Source organism: Phoenix dactylifera, chromosome 13 (assembly GCF_051530095.1).
Source record: "Phoenix dactylifera cultivar Ajwa chromosome 13, Ajwa_hap1_PhDact_Kaust_v1.1, whole genome shotgun sequence".
NCBI classification, from domain to species: domain Eukaryota; kingdom Viridiplantae; phylum Streptophyta; class Magnoliopsida; order Arecales; family Arecaceae; genus Phoenix; species Phoenix dactylifera.
In genome coordinates this window covers 25,501,215-25,522,554 of record NC_143202.1, presented here as the reverse complement: position 1 = coordinate 25,522,554, position 21,340 = coordinate 25,501,215, and the positions used below count along the sequence as shown (strand labels likewise).

The 21,340-nt window shown below is 40.4% G+C and overlaps 2 protein-coding genes, 1 long non-coding RNA gene and 2 pseudogenes across 3 annotated transcripts; 3 read left to right on the top strand and 2 right to left on the bottom strand.

Annotated features, from left to right (window-relative positions):
- Positions 1-855: 855 nt before the first annotated feature.
- LOC149751475 (uncharacterized) lies at positions 856-2,076 on the bottom strand. The gene is made up of 2 exons (XR_016398243.1): positions 1,425-2,076; positions 856-1,247 (listed from the first exon to the last, which is right to left on the bottom strand). It is a non-coding gene; the product is annotated as an uncharacterized LOC149751475 (long non-coding RNA).
- A 3,042-nt stretch (positions 2,077-5,118) lies between these two features.
- Positions 5,119-5,935, top strand: LOC149751474 (putative indole-3-pyruvate monooxygenase YUCCA10 pseudogene; annotated as a pseudogene).
- A 205-nt stretch (positions 5,936-6,140) lies between these two features.
- Positions 6,141-6,873, top strand: LOC149751473 (putative indole-3-pyruvate monooxygenase YUCCA10 pseudogene; annotated as a pseudogene).
- Positions 6,874-8,722: 1,849 nt separating this feature from the next.
- LOC103711033 (nuclear transport factor 2-like) lies at positions 8,723-11,104 on the bottom strand. The gene is made up of 4 exons (XM_089927005.1): positions 10,667-11,104; positions 10,430-10,567; positions 10,132-10,252; positions 8,723-8,988 (listed from the first exon to the last, which is right to left on the bottom strand). The coding sequence occupies exons 1-4, from the start codon at positions 10,715-10,717 to the stop codon at positions 8,936-8,938; spliced, it is 363 nt and encodes a 120-aa protein (XP_089783131.1). The 5' UTR covers positions 10,718-11,104; the 3' UTR covers positions 8,723-8,935.
- Positions 11,105-17,441: 6,337 nt separating this feature from the next.
- Positions 17,442-20,043, top strand: LOC103711094 (putative indole-3-pyruvate monooxygenase YUCCA11). Its single transcript, XM_008797097.4, has 4 exons — positions 17,442-18,050; positions 19,137-19,370; positions 19,529-19,651; positions 19,751-20,043. The coding sequence occupies exons 1-4, from the start codon at positions 17,442-17,444 to the stop codon at positions 19,925-19,927; spliced, it is 1,143 nt and encodes a 380-aa protein (XP_008795319.4). The 3' UTR covers positions 19,928-20,043.
- The last annotated feature ends 1,297 nt before the right edge of the window (positions 20,044-21,340 follow it).

Below are 21,340 nucleotides of genomic sequence, written 5' to 3'. Positions count from 1 at the left end.
GCCGGAGCCCGGAGGCTGGAGGTCGGAGGAGCCGAGCAGAGCTGGAGAGCATATCCGAACTCCGGAGTCCGAAGGCCGAAGCAGGGGCGGTCGAGCCTCAAGCCGTCGACGGTCGAGCCTCCCGGCTGCCGGCAAAGAAGGGAACTAGGGAAGGGCCGAAGAACTGAAGTGAAGAAGCACTGAGGGCCGAGGGGAGAGCCGGAGAGGAGAACGGAAGGTACGCTCTGTTTTTTTTTTTTTTTTTGCTTTGAAGGGTTCTGCCGTTTAGCAAAAAAAAAAAAGCACTCGCGGGTGGAGAAGGGGGGAGAGTCGGAGAGAAGGGGAAGGACCGTTGCCTGTCTCAGCTGTCGTAGGCTCGTAGCCATGCCGTCGCCCAGCCGTAGCCTGTCTCAGCAGCTGAGCAGCGTAGCCGTTGCCTCGTCGGGAAGATGGCAGATGGGGATTGCGATCTGCGGACGCACTGTAGCGGGGGCCAGCAGCATAGCCGTCGCCCGTCACCCACTCACCCTGCTACTCTGGCTCTACCAGCTTTCGGATGTGAAAGCTCACAAAAAAAAAAAAAAGACTCTCCACGAGTCCACGGGGGCGGGGGCCTTCCATGAGCCGGGGGCCTTAGGCGACCGCCTCGGTCGCCTAAGGCTTGAGCCGGCACTGATAGGGATCGGCATATTTTGGAGTCCATCGGCACTAGTAAGCATCGGCGAAAACCAAAGATAGGCCGATGCTTATAAGCGTCGTTAGAGTTAATTTTTTTTGCAAAAAAAGTATTTAAAAAAATTAAAACTCTATTTCTGTTTCAAGAAGCATCCTTTGTTTCCATTCCAGAACTAAAACTTGATACTGACAGAGAACCAGAAAAAAAAAGAAACAAAGAAAGAATTCATTACAATTTATCCAAAGAACATGATAGTTAAATATTGTAGAAGAAATTTCACAATGAAACCCAATGTAATCCAAAGAAGAATCTCAAGTAGAGTCACACCAGTGCCGTTCACCAACCCAGAGGTCCCCCGTTGCTCATCAGCCTCTTCCACAAATCTAAATATATCATTCAATACATTACCACCTTTATCCTGGGTGGCAAGGAAGAAAGACTGAATGAAGCTTCTCCTGATGTTTTCCTTCCCTATGAGTTACCCAGTTATGGGGACGAGCACCCCACTATCAAGCAGTTCCTGAGCATCCACCATCTTTATCTCCGCCCCGAACTCTCTATAGTCCATAGACAGTATCTTCTTGTTGATCGCCTTCCCATCAATCCAACCATGCAACAGAAAAACCAATTAAATCAGAAAAGAAAAACCTGAAACAAGAATTGCCATCAAGCACGACCAGTCTTCATTTTTTTCTTATTTTTCTCTACTTTCTCTCATCAATGAAATTCAAAGATGTTAAATTCCTGCAAGAAACAAGGACAAGCTTACTTGCATGGTGGTGATCGAACTCATGAACCCTGAGCCTTTGGTTGGCCGAGCTTACTGTTCCCCAGGTAGAAGCGGTAGATGAGCTCTGGAGACTGGTGAAGGATATGGTGGTATTGGTGAACAAAGACGTTCCCAAGCTACCAACAATCCAATAAATCAGACAGCAACGAACCTTTCTTCGCATTCTTAAATCAAGAAGAAGAAAAATAGAGCCCAATCGGATTGAGACGCTTACCCCTTGAGCAGAGGGGGGAGATCCGCTAGGAGCCGACTGCTTGGAGGTCGTGCCGTGAGTCGAAGGTCAACAAGAGCTGGAATAACCCTAGTTCGCTGGGAAATGGAGCCAGTGCCATGCATCAATGGAAAGAGTCACGGATTGATCCATCTAGCCCCTAGTATCGGATCCAAGGAGGGATTGGAGTTAAAAGTCGCGAAAATATGGTTTTTCTCCTTCGATCCGTCGAGCGCTCCCAAGGGCTTGAGGTGAGAGAGGAGAGCCATCTCTTCAGCGACACAATCCGCTTCGGGGGAAAAGGGGGAGGAGGAGAACGAGGCCGTCGAAGAGGGGGAGGAGAAGGAGGATGAAGCGGGGGAGGACGAGAAGGAGGCCATCGTCATTGTTGTTGGCTATCATTGTTGTTGTAGTTCTTAATACCATCATAAATAGCTTGAATGACCTATATAAATATAAATTGAGATTCATTTTGATGCATTTTTTTGTTTCAAATTGCTCCATTCATACAAACAGGGTAAAGAAGAGAATTTATGCATTAATTGGTTTAATAGGTTATAGATTAAGAATTTTTCAAATCAAAAAATCGTTCAATGATCTACCCATCGTTCACGAGCTATAGGATGATGTCGATGATTTACCACTATCATCATCGTTATTGTTTCAGTTATTGTTGCTGCTCTTGTTGTTGTATATAGCTTGTATGGCATCTATAAATATAAATTGGAATTTGCTTCATTTTTTTTATTTCAAGTTTCCCATTCATTTAAAGAGGGGTAAAGCAGAGAAATTATATTAAACCGTTTAATAGGTTACCGATTTTAAAATTTTCTAAATCAAAAAAAAAATCCTTAGATAATAGAAGAAAAAGAAGAGAGAGAGAGAGAGAGAGAGATTAATATGTATTTTTCTGTAAGAGAGAGAGAGAGAGAGAGAGAGAGAGAGATTGCACACATAGAAAGAGGGTAATGTAGAAAGAGAGGAGGTGAATCAGACAAACATATGCCAGGGTGGTACGAGGAGTTCTAATCAGCACTTGTAGGGAGAAAAGGCATTTAATCGATGATACTATATAAGATTTAGAATTTATATCATGCACTTATAATGATTTGAGGAGATAGAAAATTAGTTAGGAAGAATGACTTGATGTGCTTTACTGTATTTATGGAGTATATATATGAATATATAAGCATAATCCAATATAATTCAAATTCCATAACTTTTGGGATAGCTAGATATACAAGTTCCTTGATATTAGGAATATCCAATATTTGATTATATAAGGGATTTTATGATTATATGGACTATAATATGGAATTGGATTCCAATATTTATATTTTTTCTATGGTATATCAACAACTGACAATATTCTTTTCTCATTATGTTCTCATATCAACAACAATTGCAAATTAAATATACAAATATGTCAAACATAAATGAACAACACATGAAAAATGAAGGAACATAGGTCGGGCTTTAATCCCTGGCCCAAGCCCGGCCCATTTACAAAACGTGCCTATTTTCTCGTCCTTGCCCAACTTGCCGTGCCTAAAATATTGGTCCAAGCTTGCCCAAACAGCTAAGCGAAGCAGCCTTGATGCGACGGAAGGTCCTTCTTCTATCTACATTAAAAAGAATTTAAAAAAAAAAGGCGAAGCAAACTTCATCACCTCTCCCTCATCCCTTTTGTTGGGCCTCTCCTCTAATTCCTCCTCATTTTTATTAAAGCAATCCTCTAGCCACTTTGCTTTTCAATCGTCCATCACACGTCCCAGCCACGCCTAATTCTTTTAGGGAACAGCCCATACGCCCTTGCTGGCCCATTAGCCAAGTCGGCCCACTCACCAACCCAAGATGCAGCATGTTATACGGGCCAATTCTTTTTCTTTTTTTTTCGAGCTTGGACGAGACAATCTCAAACTGGCTAGGAAATTGATGAGTCGAGGTCGAACTAGATTCTCTTTGCCCAACTCCGGCTCGAGCCGGAATGTTCGTTGCTTCCAAGCCAAGAATATTGAAGCCTAGCTCGCTCATGTTCAACTTGTTTATATCCTTACCGAGATGCAAACTAATGTCCTCCTACGGGTATGTGTGCCTTTTTACCGTCAGAAAATCCACTATAAAAGAGGGAGATGGTGACACTTTTGTTTGCATTTTTTTTAAGGATCTAAAAATGGTTGAAAACCAAGATGGGCCATGGATTGGATCAAATCCAATATTCCCTTGTGCAGTCATAATAATTAAAAAAAATGAAATTGTAATATTTCCATCTCTTGCTAATAATATGCGCGAAAGATTATTAGTTATATGCACCCAAGTCTAAATCAGCTCTATGAAACATAACAACATATGTCATCTGTTTTTTTTGTCAAGAAGACACCAACTAGATAAGCTCATATGCCGATGTCATGTCGATGAAAATTGGTAGCCATATGAGATGTCAACTAAATTTAAACCCTTTTTTCATTTTATTACCATTGCTTATAGTCATTATATCTGCTTCCTTTTATTTGATGTAGATTGTTCCTAGTTCTTAATCCAAAATCCCTTCATTTTTAACATTACTTTGGTAGGTATCATGGTCAACTTCTTATTTCTTTCTATTTTCTGACGATCAGAAGGAATGAAGCCCTCTATATTTGATGAATATGCAAACAGCCAAGTTCATCAGCCTTTGCAAGATCTCAAATCTTCCCCCAGGTACGGTCCAATATTTTAAAGTTCAAAACTCGGTAAACAACAATCTTGATGGAGAAGGCAAAGAGAGTGACAACCAACGTTTAATCTTTCATATTCACATGAATCTTGATGTAGTGAACTTTGCTGTGCGATGACTCGAGTTGTGTGACCCTCATCATCCAATGGCCATACAATAACCACATGATGCGACCTCAGAGTGCAGCGAATGAATTTGTTGAATGATTGGTGGACTGGTAAACTATCGAATACAAAAAGGATATCATAGTTTTCCATCAAAAAAAAAAGGAAGAGGAAAGCATAACATAGTTATATATGCTTTCAAATTCTACAGCAAAACCTTGTCTGCTAAAGGGACAGACAAAAAAAAAAAAGCACAGTTGCAACTTGAGTGAACAAAAAAATTCAAAAACAAAAATTATAAGCAACATATAATGGAATTTGGTAATTATCAAGCATATTTCAAGGTTTTGCATCTACGATTTATTTCAATCATCTATTTGCTTAGCAACCAGAGTTTCTTATTCGATTAAGTATTTATAGTGCAGGTGTGTCCCTTCCTTTTTTTAAAAGGGATATGGCCATTTCGAAGATTAAAAAATAGAAAGTTCTGCTTTTACTAATTTTGGTGAAATTATTGCAAATCTTATCCATATACAAGATAGAGATGGATATTGACCATGGTCATTACTAGATTTAGTGAAATAATAGCAAATATTAAACCATTTCAAAAACAAAAAGGGATATTGGTGCATGTATATAAGCAGGAGGATGCAATGGGGTCGGCAAGTGGGATAATTTAGGGTGACATTTGCGATACCATCCTTATAGCCAATTTGAAGCCTTTGATCTCATCAAGGTTACAATGAAGAAGGAGGTGCTGATTGTGGGAGCTGGTCCATCAGGCCTTGCCACTGCTGCATGCCTAAACATGTTGTCCATTCCAAACATCATACTAGAGAAAGAGGATTGTAGTGCTTCTCTTTGGAGGAGGAGGGCATATGATCGTCTGAAGCTTCACCTTGCCAAGCAATTTTGTGAGCTGCCGCACATGCCTTACCCTAGCACGTTCCCAACCTTCATACCCAAGGATCAATTCATCCAGTACTTGGATAACTATCAAGCACGTTTCAAGCCGAATATTGTTTATTGCACTGTTGTTGATTCTGCTAATTATGACAAATTCAAAGGAACATGGAGCATAATGGCTTGTGACAAGGTCACGGGGGAGGTCAAAGAGTACACGGCAAAGTTTTTGGTCGTGGCCACCGGAGAGAATGATGAAGGGATGATACCAGATATCCCGGGTTTGAAGACCTTCTCTGGGGAGGTCGTCCACTCTTCTTTTTACAAGTCGGGGGCTGCTTACGCTGGCAAGAATGTTCTGGTTGTTGGAAGCGGTAACTCAGGCATGGAGATTGCTTATGATCTCTCAAACTTTGGAGCAAAAACCGCCATCACCATCCAAAGCCCGGTAACTAGATTTACCTTGAAACATGCTCGACATTAGTATTACAATTAGTTTTATAGGGGTTTGTATGTTTTATATAAGTAGTTTTATCCAATATTTCATACTTGCAAATATAATCAATATCATGCTAGAAATACACAACAGGTTGGATTTGCTATATTTTTTAACACCATATGCCCCTTATAAAAGTACGGTGCAACTAAGGATAATCCATAGGTGTTGTATTTTATTAGTTAGAACATATTTGTCTAGTAGATGTAATTTTGCTTTTGGGCTCTTGTAACAGTTCCATGTGATGACCAAGGAGTTGATATACATGGGGATGGTTTTAGTAAAATACCTCAATGTTCGTTGGGTGGACACCTTACTTCTTATGCTTAGCAATCTCAAATACGGAGATTTGTCCAAGTATGGGATTACAAAGCCAAAACTAGGCCCTCTCTCTCTTAAGATTGCGACCGGTAGATCATCAGTTATTGATGTTGGTACTATAGCAAAGATCAAAAGCGGTGAGATTCAGGTAACTATTTTACTTTTTTTGACAAGCCAAAATCCCAAATTATTTATGCTATTTTACTTTCAATTAATTTCTTCATAATATCATGCAAGCGCATGTGTCTGATTTTGATGACGTTTGTTTTGCATGTGTTTATTGAATAGGTTGTCAAAGGGCCATCGAGCATACAAGGCAATGAGGTACTTTTTACCGATGACAAGTCATATCAGTTCGATGCAATAGTTTTTGCAACCGGCTATCAAAGCAAAGTAAAAAAATGGTTAAAGGTATAAGGAAATTGTCAATTGATTTTTAATCATTGGATGTAATTCTTTTCATTTAACTTACTTGGGCTATAGTTCACAAAACTAATATATGGATGTAGGATGATTTTGGTCTCGTTGGCCAAGATGGGTTTCCCATAGCAAAATTTCCAAACCACTGGAAAGGAGAAAATGGGCTATACTTTGCTGGGTTTGCTAGAAGCGGATTGGCCGGAATCTCCATGGATGCAAAAAACATTGCTGATGATATAAACATGGCTTATTATTGATGTACCCACAACTTGTGTTTCATATGATGATGAGGATAATCAGTATCGCCTTAAATATAATTATCATCACCGTTGTTATTGTTGTTGGCTATTATTGTTGTTGTAGTTGCAATTCTTACTGCTATCATAAATAGCTTGAATGACTTTTATAAATATAAATTGGGATTAGCTTCGATGCACTTTTTTTGTTTCAAATTCGTCCATTCATATAAACAGGGGTAAAGAATAGAATTTGCGCATTAATTAGTTTAATAGGTTATCGATTAAGAATTTTTCAAATCAGAAAATCCTTTAATGATCTGCCCGTTGTTCATGAGCAATAGGATGGTGTCGATGATTTATCACTATCATCATCGTCATTGTTTCAGTTGTTGTTGCTGCTCTTGTTGATGTATATAACTTGTATGGCATCTATAAATATAAATTGGAATTTGCTTCATTTTTTTATTTCAAGTTCCCCCTTCATTTAAAGAGGGATAAAGCAGAAAATTTATATTAAACCGTATAATAGGTTACCAATTTTAAGATTTTCTAAATCGAAAAAAATCCTTAGATAATAGAAGAAAAGGAAGAGAGAGAGAGAAATTAATGTGTTTTTATGTAAGAGGGAGAGAGAGATTGCACACATAGAAAGGGGGTAATGGAGAAAGAGAAGAGGTGAATCAGGCAAACGTATGCCAGGGTGTTATGAGGAGTTCTAATCCGCACTTGTAGGGAGAAAAAGCGTTTAATCGACCATATTATATAGGATTTAGAATTTGAATCCTGCACATATAATGATTTGAGGAGATAGAAAATTAGTTAGGAAGAATGACTTGATGTGCTTTATTGTATTTATGGAGTATATATATGAATATATAACTATAATCTAATATAATTCAAATTTCACAATTTTTGGGATAGCTAGATATACAAGTTCCTTGATATTAGGAATATCCAATATTTGATTATATAAGGAATTTTATGATTATATGGACTATAATATGGTATTGGATTCCAATATTTGTCCTGATTATAGACAGTACAAACATAAAAATGTATCCCAGTGATTGTCCATGATTGTAGGGTGCATTGACATGGTAATTAATCATGTTTATGGAGAGATGAGAGTATGCATATTTAACTAGGTTGCCTAATACAGATATAGAAAAAAGAATTCTACAAGTATGGAAATAAATTCCAATGATTGTGGAAAGATAAGGGCAGACAGAGATATGTGAGGATGTTTGTTAGAGACAACAGCTAGTAGACCTATCATAGGCCAAGCTAAGCTTTGCCCACAGGTCAATACGATTAACTTAGATTAGGACCCTTAGCCAGGCCCAGCTTTCAATCCTACATTTTGGCTAAACCCTAGGTGTTACTTGGATTTTGGGCTTCAGATTGGATCTCAAACTTCCCTGCCATTTTTTATTTTTTTAAATATCAAAATATTTAAAATATTTTAAATATACTAAACATTAATGATAAAATATTATCACTATAGAAAAATACTTTTTTGGCATTTTTAGAGCCTATACTGATGCTTATAAACGTCGGTAATTTTGGCGCAGACGCTTTCACAAGCGTCGGATAGGTGGAAGTAGAAACTTTTTTTGCCAATACTTTTAAAAAACGTCGGTAAAAACCGAAAGTAGGCCAACGCTTATAAGCATCAGGCTTATCCAGGCTTTGCCGCCGCTAACAAGCGTCGGCCTTTGCCAATGCTTATCAGCATCATTAGAGTTAATTTTTCTGCAAAAAAAAATATTTAAAAAAAAAATTAAAATGTTGTTTCCATTCCAAGAAGCATCCTACGTTTCCATTCCTGAACTAAAAACTTGATGCTGAGGGAGAACCAGAAAAAAAATAAAGAAACAAAGAAAGAATTCATTACAATTTGTCCAAAGAACATGATAGTTAAATATTATAGAAGAAATTCCACAATGAAACCCAATGTCATCCAAAGAAGAATATCAAGTAGAGTCACACCAGTGCCATTCACCAACCCAGAGGTCCCCTACTCCTCATCAGCCTCTTCCACAAATCTAAATATATCATTCAAGACATTACTACCTTTATCCTAGGTGGCAAGGAAGAAAGACTGAGTGAAGCTTCTCTTGATGTTATCCTTCCCTGTGAGCACTGCCGGCTCGAGCCTTAGGCGACTGAGGCGGTCGCCTAAGGCCCCGGGCACAGGGAAGGCCCCCAACCCAGCCACGTTTTTTTTTTTTTATTATTCCTCCATAAAGGTCTGCAGACGGGGAGTGGGTTTGGGCGGCGACGTGAAAGGCTGCAGACGGGGAGTGGGCGGTGGCGTCTGTGGTCTGGCAGACGGGGTCACGGGGACTAGCGACGGGCGACGGGCGACGTCTACCGGCAACGTCGAGCCGTTGAGTCGTCGACAAGCAACGGGCAACGCAACGGCCAAGTCCAACGGGCATTTCCTCCTCGGCTCCCCCCTTCTCTGCCTTTTTAATGCCGGAACCTTCTCCGGTTCCCGGCAGAATCAGCTTGCAGAGTGAGAGCGACGAGCGCAAAACCCTCTCTAGCTCTCCTCGCCGACGTCGCCGTCCTCGGCTCCGAGCTCCGGTCCACCGTGCGTCCGTGACTCCGTGCAGTCCATGCTGCTTCCTCCTTGGCTCCGAGCTCCGGCCTCAGCTCCGGGCCTCCGGCCTCCCGTCCTCTCCTCGCCGACTCCGAGTCGCCGTCCTCGGCTCCTCCGACCTCCGGGCTCCACGGCGACCGAGGCGGCGAGGCCTTCCGAGTTCCGAGTCCCGACTTCCGAGTTCCGACTTCCGACTTCCTCCTCAGGCTCCTCGGCTCTTCCGACTTCCGAGTCTCCGACCTCCTACCGAGTCCCGACTCCAGAGTCCCGGCCCAGGGAAGCCCCCACCCACGGTCCTCCGTCGCTCCGACCTCCTCCCGTGACCCCGTCCTCTACTCCTCTCCTCAGCTCCTCCGCCGCTCCGGCCTCCTCGGCTCCTTGGGATCCCGGTTCCCGAGTCCCGACCTCCTCCCACGGTCCCACCTCCCGACCTCCTCCCCTGTTCTCACTTCCCAAATCCCACTGGCCACTGATCGCAGCTCCCACTGATCCCGGACCCCGGTTCGAATCGGCGGTTCACCGTGAGTGTGACTGTGTGAGGCAGGTGAGTTAGTAAGTAACGGTAGTTACTTAGTTTATTAACAAAAAAAATTATTATTTAAATAATAATAAAAAAAGGCCTCTTCTAATGAGTTCGCCTAGGGCCTCCAAATGTATTGGGCCGCCCCTGCCTGTGAGGTACCCAGTAACGAGGAGGAACACCCCACCATCAAGCGATTCCTGAGCATCCACCGTCTTCTTCTCTGCCTCGAACTCTCTGTAGTCCATAGACAGTATCTTCTCGTTGATCGCCTTCCCATCAATCCAACCAAGCAATAGAAAAACCAATTAAATCAGAAAAGAAAAACCTAAAGCAAGAATTGCCATCAAGCAAGATCGATCTTCATTTGTTCCTTATTTTTCTCTACTTTCTCTCATCAATCAAACTCAAAGATGTTAAATTCCTACAAGAAACAAGGATAAGCTTACTTGCATGGTGGTGATCAAACTCATCATGCCCTGGTCCTCTGGGCGAACGAGCTTGCTGTTCTCTAGGCAGAAGTAGTAGACGAGCTCCGGAGACTGGTGAAGGATATGGTAGTATTGGTGAACAAAGGCATTCCCAACCTACCAACAATCCAATAAATCAACATAGCAACGAACCTTTCTTCGCATTCTGAAATCAAGAAGAAGGAAAACAAAGCCCAATCGGATCGAGACGCTTACCACTTGAGCAGAGGGGGGAGATCTGCCAGGAGCCGACTGCTTGGAGGCCATGCCGCGAGTCGAAGGTCGACAAGAACCGGAACAAACCCTAGTTTGCTGAGAAATGGAGCGAGCGTCGTGGATCAACAAAAAGAGTCACGGATCGATCCATCCAGCCTCGAGGGTCGGATCAAAGGAGGGATTGGAGTGAAAAGGCGAGGAAATTTGGTTTTCCTCCTTCGATCCGTCGAGCACTCCCAAGGGCTTAGGATGAGAGAGGAGAGCCATCTCTTCGGCGGCACCGTCCGCTTTGAAGGAAAAGGGGGAGGAGGAGAACGAGGCCGCCGGAGAGGGGGAGGAGAAGGAGGACGAAGAAGGGGAGGACAAGAAGGAGGCTGCCAAGGGGCAGGAGGAGAGGGGGAGGCGGAGGCTCCTTTGGATCGAGTGCTTAAATTGATGGATATGAAAAGGGTCAGAGGGTACTTGAGGGAAGAAATGGGTCCCAACTAGAGCTGATCACGGCCTTCTGGCCCGCCCAGCCCGCCCAGCCCGGTCCGAATTTTTTCGGGCTTGGGCATTAAAAAAAGGCCCATGGGTCGGGCCTGGGCAAGAAAAGTGGCCCGACCAAAAAAATCGGGCCATTCTGGCCCATTTCCAGATTCCAAACAAAGAAAAAATCGGGCTTGTCGGGTCGGGCCTATCGGGTCGGGCCTGGACAAAAATTTAAGCCCGACAGTCGGGCCGGGCCAGGCCTGGGCATAGCCATCGGGCCTAATTTCTGCTGTAGAGCCCGGCCCGAGCCCGGCCCGGCCCGAGTTTTGATCAGCTCTAATCCCAACGAAGCTTTTTTTTTTTTAAGCGTAGGAAGGCTCCCGCCTATGCTTTATATAAAGCGTCGGTACCTTCTATTGTCTTTGGTTTCCTACGATACTTTTTAAACTTCTATCGTATTTTCTAACGCTATTTAAAAACATCGATAAATTTTGGCGCACCAGCCAAATTGCTGATGCGCCTCCCTAGCATCGGCAATTGGGTGTCCACTGCCTAGGGATCAAAGGAGGGATTGGAGTGAAAAGGCGAGGAAATTTGGTTTTCCTCCTTCGATCCGTCGAGCACTCCCAAGGGCTTGGGGTGAGAGAGGAGAGCCATCTCTTCGGCGGCACCGTCCGCTTTGAAGGAAAAGAGGGAGGAGGAGAACGAGGCCGCCGGAGAGGGGGAGGAGAAGGAGGACGAAGAAGGGGAGGACAAGAAGGAGGCTGCCGAGGGGGAGGAGGAGAGGGGGAGGCGGAGGCTCCTTTGGATCTAGTGCTTAAATTGATGGATATGGAAAGGGTCAGGAGGTATTGAGGGAAGAAATGGATCCCAACGAAGCTTTTTTTTTTTTTTTATAAGCGTATGTTTCTATTTTAGTTTCCGACAAAGCTTTTAAGCCTCTTTTAAGAAAAGCTCCTGCCCATACTTTTTATGAAGCGTAGGTATTGCTTTATTGTTTTTGGTTTCCGATGATGCTTTTTAGCATTGTCTGAGTTAGGCTTCCACCGATGCTTTAGAAAAAATATCAGTATTTTCCAATGCTATTTAGAAACGTCGATAAATTTTGGGGCACCAGCCAAATTGCCGATGCTCCTCCCTAGCGTCGGCAATTGGGTGTCATGAATTTGCGTTTTTCCTATAGTGTATCAACAACATACAATATTCTTGTTGTCCCATTATATTCTCATATCAACAACAATTGCAAATTAAATATGCAAATATATCAAACATAGATGAACAACACATGAAAAATGAAAAAACTTAGGTTGGGTTTTAATCCCTGGCCCAAGCCCGGCCCATTTACTAAACGTGCCTATTTTCTTGTCCTAGCCAGACTTGTCGTGCCTAAAATATTGGTCCAAGCTTGCCCAAAACTCTCTAGGTTTGAGCGGGCCGGGCTGGCCTCTCGGCCCGTGAACAAGTCTAACAGCTAAGCAAAGCAGCCTTGATGCGAGGAAAGGTCCTTACTCTATCAACAATAAAAGGAATTAGAAAAGAAAAAAAAAGGCGAAGCAATCTTCATCACCTCTCCCTCACCCCTTTTGTTGAGCCTCTCCTCTGATTCCTCCTCATTTTTATTAAAGCAATCTTCTAGCCACTTCACTTTTCAGTCATCCATCACATGTCCTAGCCACACCTAATTCTTCCAGGGAACAGCCCATATGCCCTTCCTGTTCCATTAACCAAGTCGGCCCACTCACCAACCCAAGGTGCAACATGGTTGAGCTTGGACCAATTCTTTTTTTTTTTCGAGCTTGGTCGAGACTATCTCAAACTGGTTAGGCAATTGATGAGTCGAGGTTAAACAGGATTCTCTTTGCTCAACTTGAAACTTGCTCAAACTAGCTAGGCAATTGATGAGTCGAGGTCGAACTAGATTCTCTTTGCCCAACTCAGGCTCGAGTAGGGATGTTTGTTGCCTCTAAGTCGAGAATGTTTAAGCCTAGCTCGCTCATGTTCAACTTGTTTATATCCTTACCGAGTTGCAAACTAATGTCCTCCTGTGGGTATGTGTGCCTTTTTACCATCAAAAAATACGCTCTAAAAGAGGGAGATGGTGACACTTTCGTTTGCCTTTTAATTAAGGATCTAAAAATGGTTGAAAACCATGATGGGCCATGGATTGGATCAAATCCAATATTCTCTTGTGCAGTTATAATAATTAAAAAAATTAAAATTGTTATATTTTCATCTCTTACTAATAATATGGGCGAAAGTTTATCGACAATATGTACCCAAGTCTTAATCAGCTTTACAAAACATAACAAAATGTGTTATCAGCTATTTTTGTCAAGAAGACACCAATTAGATAAGCTCATATGTTGATGTCATGTCGATGAAAATTGTTAGCCATATGAGACGTCAACTAAACTTAAACCTTTTTTGGGTTTAATTAGCGTTGCTTATAGTCATTATATCCGGTTCCTTTTATTTGACATAGATTGTGTCTAGTTATTAATCCAAAATCCCTTCTTTTTAAACACTACCTAGGCAGGTATCATGGTCAACTTCTTGTTTCTTTCTATTTGTTGATGATCAATAGGAATGAAGCCCCTCTACATTTGATGAATATGCAAACAGCCAAGTTCATCAGCCTTTGCAAGATCTCAAATCTTCCCCCACGTACGGTCCAATATTTTAAAGTTCAAAACTCGGTAAACAACAATCTTGATGGAGAAGGCAAAGAGAGTGACAACCAACGTTTAATCTTTCATATTCACATGAATCTTGATGTAGTGAACTTTGCTGTGGGATGACTCGAGTAGGGTGACCCTCATCATCCAATGGCCATAAAATAACCACATGATGCGACCTCAGAGTGCATCGCGTCAATTTGTTGAATGTGCGACGGACAGGTAAACTATGGAATACAGAAAGGATAGCATAGTTTTCCATCACAAAAAAAGAAAAGAAAGGACAACATAGTTATATATGCTTTCAAATTCTACAGCCAAACCTAGTCTACTAAAGGGGCAAAAAAAAAAAAAGCACAGTTACAACTTGAGAGAACAAAAAAATTCAAAAACAAAAATTATAAACAACATATAACGGAATTTGGTAATTATCAAGTATATTTCAAGGTTTTGCAACTATGGATCATCCATTTGCTTAGCAACCAGATATTCGAATTCGATTAAGTATTTATAGTGCAGGTGTGTCTCCCTACTTTTTTTTAAAAGGGATATGGCCATTTCAAAGATTAAAAAAATAGAAAGTTCTACTTTTACTAATTTTGGTGAAATTATTGCAAATCTTATCAATATACAAAATAGAGATGGATATTGAATGCATATAAGCAGAAGGTCATTGAAGTTATATTTGGGAGGTCATTACTAGATTTAGTGTTATAATAGCAAATATTAGACCCATTCCAAAACAAAAAAGGAATATTGGTGCATGTATATAAGCAGGAGGATATAATGGGTCAGCAAGTGGGATAATTGCATGTAATGGTCCTTTAGGGTGACATTCGTGATACCGTCCTTATAGCCAATTTGAAGGCCTTGATCTCATCAAGGTTACAATGAAGAAGGAGGTGCTGATCGTGGGAGCTGGTCCGTCAGGCCTTGCTACTGTTGCATGCCTAAACATATTATTCATCCCAAACATCATATTAGAGAAGGAGGATTGTAGTGCTTCTCTTTGGAGGAGGAGAACATATGATCATCTGAGCTTTACCTTGCCAAGCAATTTTGTGAGCTGCCACACATGCCTTACCATAGCATGACCCCAACCTTCATACCCAAGGATGAATTCATCTAGTACTTGGATAACTATCAAGCACATTTCAAGCTTAATATTCTTTATTGCACCATTGTTGATTCTGCTAATTATGACAAATACAGAGGAACATGGAGCATAACGGCTCATGACAAGGTCACAAGGGAGGTCAAAGAGTACAAGGCAAAGTTTTTGGTCGTGGCCACCGGAGAGAATAGTAAAGGGATGATACCGAATATCCCAAGTTTGAAGACCTTCTCTGGGGAGGTCATCCTCGATCTCTTCTTTTTACAAGTCGGGGGGCTGCTTACACTGGCAAAAATGTTCTAGTTGTTGGAAGCGGTAACTTTGGCATGGAGGTTGCGGAAGCGGTAAATATTGCTTATGATCTCTCAAACTTTGGAGCAAAAACCGCCATTGGAATCCAAAACCCGGTAACTTGATAGACCCTGTAACATGGTCTACATTAGTTTTACAATTTGCTTTATAGGATTTTGTATGTTTTATTCAATGTAGTTATATCCAATATTTCATACTTGCAAATATAATCAATATCATGCTAGAAAAACACAAATAGGTTGGATTCGCTACATTTTTAAACATCATATGTCCCTTGTGAATGCACAGTGCAACTAAGGATAATCCATAGGTGTGGTATTTTATTAACCAGAACATATTTGTGAAGTAGATGTAATTTTACTTTTGGGCTCTTGTAACAGTTCCATGTGATGAGCAAGAAGTTGATGTACATGGGGATGGTTTTAGCAAAATAGCTCAATGTCAGTTTGGTGGGCACCTTGCTTCTTATGCTTAGCAATCTCAAGTACAAGGATTTGTCCAAATATGCAATTACAGGGCCAAAACTAGGCCCTCACTCTCTTAAGATTGCGACCGGTAGATCTGCGGTTATGGGGATATTTAATATCTAAATGTTGGTCTATATTCAATATTTCCAATATTTGGATTTTCAAAAAACTTGTTCAAAAGCACTATGTCCCTTTAAAAATTTGATTAAAGATCTATGTTATTGCTTTTCTTATAAACTATGAATCTGGAATAGAGATTTTACTTACAATTCTTCCTATAGGAAGTTGTTAAGAAATGATAACAAATTGCTTATTTTGAATTATATATATATATATATATATATATATATATATATATACACACGTATTGGCATGTCTCTAATCCCACATTGATTTTGTGTTGGGAAGATCTTGGATACCTATATAGGGCTAAAGAACTCAAGTAATACCTTCCTTGCCTTTTTAGATGAAATCCTATTTTGTTACAAATGGCATCAGAGCAAACTCGATGATGGCCTATGTGGATTAGGGGATAATGTACCATAAACCTATTTTGGACTTTATTGGATTTGGATTCTAAGCCTAGTGAGAATGCTAGAGCTTAAATGGAGAGAGTGTGTAAGATCCCATACTGGTATATATTTAGTTCTATAATAGTTGTATGCTGGGAAGATCTTGGATATTTATATAGGATCAAGAAACTCAAATAATATCTTTCAGCATCTATTGGGATGAAGGTATAGATTGTTACACTTTTGTTTTAAAGGAAGGCCTAAACTTGTTAACAACCATATGGCATTAGTTTTTCACTTGCAAACCCTAGCATACTGACTAATTGGTATGTCAACTAGCAAGCAGTTATTGAAAGGACACTAATGGTTATAGATGCATCTATTATATGTGTGTGTGTGTGAAATGAAGGTTTAGTATATGCAAAATTCTAAAATCGCTATATGGATGTCTATATGAATGATGTCGATATTAATGTGCTAGGCCTTTATTAAAGTTTATTACTTAATCTACAATAATTATTAATGTTGTCAGTATTAATCTGCTTGGCTATTGAAATCTTCTATTTATTATAATTCTTTATATTGTTATATATTTGTGTGTGCGTATATGTGAAACGAAGGTTCGGTTTATGTAGAATTCCCAAATCGCAATGTGGATGTCTATACGAATGATGTCGATATTAATGTGCTTGGCCTTCGTTATAGTTTATTGCTTAATATACAATAATTATTAATTTTGTCAAAAATATTGTCCTTGACTATTCAAACCTTTTATTTATTATAATTTTTATATTGCTATATTTCATTTCATCAATACTTGACAAAAGGAGAAAAAAATCATACTTAAGACTAGTATTAGTGATGCCGGTATTAATTATGGGAGTTATTGCATGGAGACTCTTTTGTAAAGCTTTTTTGTTCACCATGTAAATGCCGGCATTAGTAGCGGAATTTTTTACTTGACTGTCGTTAACCAAGGAACCATTACATGCCAAGAACCCTCCTATCATCCTACAACAAACAGGCTGACAAGTAGTTTATAAGTTTGTCACTCTCCAACAAATTTTGGCTCTTTCTTATCTCTTCATTAATTATGCGCACGAACTTCTTCTATGGTATCCACCTTTTTAGAAGGTTTGGAGGGTTGGGAAATCCCATAAGCAAAACCTTAGAGATCATAGAGAGGCAGAGAGTGGGATAAGCACCATCCATCCCTTAGGAACCATGGAAGATCTTGTTTTGATTATTGGTTGTGGCCCTTCGGGACTTGCCATGGCCACTTGCCTTGCAGTCCTCTCCATTCCCTTCATTATACTGGAGAAGGAGGATTGTATTGCTTCATTATGGAAGAAGAGAACTTATGATTGCGTGAAGCTACATTTAGCTAAACAATTTTGTGCGTTGCCTCACATGCCTTTCTCCTCGACAACCCCAACATTCATTCCCAAAGCTAAGTTCATCCAATATTTGGATGAATATGCTGAGCGTTTCAATATAAACCCTATGTACAACATGAATGTGGAGTCAGCTACGTATAATCGGGGCACCAAAAATTGGATTGTCACAGCCTGCAACACTATATCCGGGGAGGTCAAAAGATACACAGGAAAGTTTCTTATTGTGGCGACCGGGGAGAACAGCAAGAGCTTTATTCCAAACTTTCCTGGGCTAAATAGCTTCACTGGTGTGGTCATCCATTCATCAAACTACAAATCGGGGGCCCCATATGCAGGACAAAATGTCTTGGTGGTCGGCAGTGGCAACTCGGGGATGGAGATCGCTTATGATCTCGCCAAGTTTGGTGCAAAAACTTGGATTTGTGTTCGAAGCGCGGTATATAAATTTTGCATCACAATATATTGTTTATGATTCACAATGCAATTTTATTTTAGTTAGTGTTTGCATGCCTAGGATTTTTCCGTTATCTAATGTTGTTCAATTACTTCTAAATTTTATCAATAAATAGCACAACATAGATCATTACTTCTTGTTAAATTCTTATTATGACGTCTGTCGTTGCTTTCTTTTCTTGTTCATGCGAGAGAGTTGTCCAATAATGGATTTGTTCTCCTTTTTAACATTGTTTGCTTTGGCTATTCAAGCACATATGCATGCAAGTGATGCTATTAGATCACTAATTATGTTTGTTTTGGGGTGTCAACTAGTCTAATTTTTGTGCACGACAAACACCATTATAAGGCATCCAAGATGCGCACTTGTGGAATACTTCTTTTTAAAGTATTGGAAACCTAAATCAAAATTTAGTAGGTCAAGTTCAATGACAGACTAGACTCGAGAACTATAAAAAATAAATTCTACGCGCGTCTGTGAACTATAAAAGAAAAAAAAAAAGGGGTTCGTACCGGACTGGTTCCGGTTCGAACCGGTCTGGTAGGCGGTCGGTATGTCTACCGATACCGGTTCAGTATATCTTGGATTCTGGTGTGATAATCATCAAGGAACTAATAATTTGGAATGGAGCATGGGTGGTAGTTCCCAATAGGTAAAATCTTCATTGGAAGAGTGCAGATTTGTCCTCATGATGAACCCATTCTATTTTGAGTCTCTAGCCCCACATGGATTGGAACATATCCAGTGCTCTTACCTCTTATTCTCTGGCATGTAAGCTGGGGCATACAATAGATGATTATGATCATTAATGGGGATTTGTATTGCTTTTGTAAATCCTTAGCTATAAAAGCTATAAAACAACAAAGAATTAAACTTTTGGTGCTATGCATTGTAAATTACAGATTAAGATATAATGCAAAAGAAGTAAATTTATATTAACAATTAGCATCTAATTAATTTCCTATTAATTAGCAATGTTATTTTGTCATTTTACATTCCAGTATATCAATGCACTTATCAAATGTAGATCATGAATGTGATGGTGATTATGTGATAAAAATTTTGCAGTTCCATGTTGTTACAAAAGAAATGATATATTTGGGAATGAAACTCTTGAAGTACCTTCCAGTGTTCCTGGTCGATGCCCTTGTTGTCCTGCTTGCTAACTTTAGATTTGGAGATCTGTCCAAGTATGGCATCGTTAGGCCCAAGAAGGGTCCATTTCTCCTTAAGGCTACAAGCCGCAGGTCTCCCGTCATAGACGTTGGAACAGTTGACAAAATCAAAGCTGGGGAGATTCAGGTACCAGTGACCATCTCAAGTTTCCAAACTATTTTCATATCATATTATGTTCTTAAAATAATTTTCGAAACAAGGAGATATTATGGAGTAAGGCCTGATGAGTGTATGTCTTGTATTATATACTTTTTTCATAGTACTAGTATTATGTCTGGTAACAGGTCCTACCAGCAATGACAAGTATCAATGGCAATGAAATTGTATTCTCGGATGGAAAATCACATTATTTTGATGCTATCGTTTTTGCTACTGGATATAAAAGTTCAGCAAACTGTTGGCTCCAGGTAGGAAATTTATTTATTTATTTGGCTTGAAGAAAGAAATATCATACGGGTCTCCTTCTTGATTTTTGACTGCTAATTTTTTTTTTTCTGTTGGATGAGGATGACCTTTTAAATGAGCAAGGATTCCCGAAACAAAAATTTCCCCACCATTGGAAGGGGAAGAATGGTGTTTATTTTGCCGGGCTATCAGGAATGGGACTTGCAGGCGTTTCAAGGGATGCTCAAAATATAGCAAACGACATCCATATGATCCTAAAAGCAAACGGAGCTATGTAAGTTGTTGATCAGTGCTGTTTGACTGTAATAAATTTTGGAAGATCTGGTATGAATGGCTTTGAATAGAGACTTGTCAAACATTATGTAATATAGCAAAGTATGGATGGTTCTGTTTGTATTGCTTATCAGAGACGTCTGGTTCAATAATTTTTGAGATGGTCATGGTATGTTGGATGTTGATTAAATCATATCACAGTTTCAGACTGCCTGGTCTAGGTTAAAAGATGGTATCGGAGGTCGGGCTTCGCCGCACTCAGCCAGACCCGATCCGCTGAAAACTGACTGGAATTGTGTGGAATTAGGGGAATGGAGAGTGTGGAACTGTGGGTACTTAGGGAAAGATCAAGCTTTCAAAGGTAAAGATTGAGTCAATATTATCGGCAGGGAAAGATGGAGCTTTTAAAGGTAAAGTTTGAATACATCCAAATGATGCTAAGAACAAAGAGAGCCATGTAAATTGAACAGCACTGTTTTGATCAATATGGTTGGAGTGCATGCCTTAGAATACGACATTTTTCAAACATAATGAAAATAGCAAAATATGGATAGTTTGGTTTGTATTGCTTTTCAACAATGGGTACCTTTTACCAGAAAAATAGGTATTGATATGGTCATCAAATGTCCAAGTTGATTAAATGGTATCATGATTTCACATTTGCGAACAAATGGTGCAGATTAAAATTGGTACGATGCAAATGGGTTGGTTCAGACTGGTTCAGGCTAGGTCAGCATTAGTCCTCTACCTGATCCTAGATGGTTGATAATTCCTGTGGCACTACCAACATGTCCTTAATGCAACGTCAAACTAGAAATTAGAAACTGGGTTGTTTTGGGGGCTTCAAATAATTGAATGATAGGGTGTAGAATAATGGGTACGGCCAAAATGTGAAAGAAAAGGATACATTTCATCCCCCAAAAGATGGAATGGGGGTGATATCGATCTTTTAACAGCAAGATGGGGTCAGTGTTACCCATTCATCGAGTAATTAGCTGCAAAACTACGGAATCTTATCCCATAAACCGGCTCCATCAACTAATAACTGAGATTCTAAGGGAATTAAATTCAAACTCTAAAATATGGAGTTGATTTAGGGAAGTTTTGATAAGAAGAGATGCACCTTTCATGAGCATATATGTGGTTGCATGAATAGGAAGTGTATGAAATGGCAAGTAGACACAAATCGTGAGCAGAATCCATGGAAGGAAGTACTCCAGAGGGACACAATTATTCTTGCTGCAAGAAGAACCCGTGAGTCGCGGCGAAAATTTCCATGCATGCAAAGTGCCGCCGAACTAAACGGATCACGAGCTCCTCGTCCGGCCGCATTATCGTACATCTCGGAGCACGTTAAGCCACAGCTCCCTCCCACTACGAACCCACCGCTTCCTTGGAGTCGGTTCGAAAATTGCCAG

Bases quoted from the DNA above. Each gene is read 5' to 3' on its own strand.
- LOC103711033 (XM_089927005.1), bottom strand. From the start codon at position 10,717: ATGGCCTCCAAGCAGTCGGCTCCTGGCAGATCTCCCCCCTCTGCTCAA. The intron at 10,253-10,429 runs GTAAGCTTATCC...ATTGATGGGAAG, and splicing joins GTTTGATCACCACCATGCAA to GCGATCAACGAGAAGATACT. The intron at 8,989-10,131 runs GCAGGGGCGGCC...CAGTGCTCACAG, and splicing joins CGTTACTGGGTACCTCACAG to GGAAGGATAACATCAAGAGA.
- LOC103711094 (XM_008797097.4), top strand. From the start codon at position 17,442: ATGGAAGATCTTGTTTTGATTATTGGTTGTGGCCCTTCGGGACTTGCC. The intron at 19,371-19,528 runs GTACCAGTGACC...GTCTGGTAACAG, and splicing joins TCAAAGCTGGGGAGATTCAG to GTCCTACCAGCAATGACAAG. The intron at 19,652-19,750 runs GTAGGAAATTTA...CTGTTGGATGAG, and splicing joins CAGCAAACTGTTGGCTCCAG to GATGACCTTTTAAATGAGCA.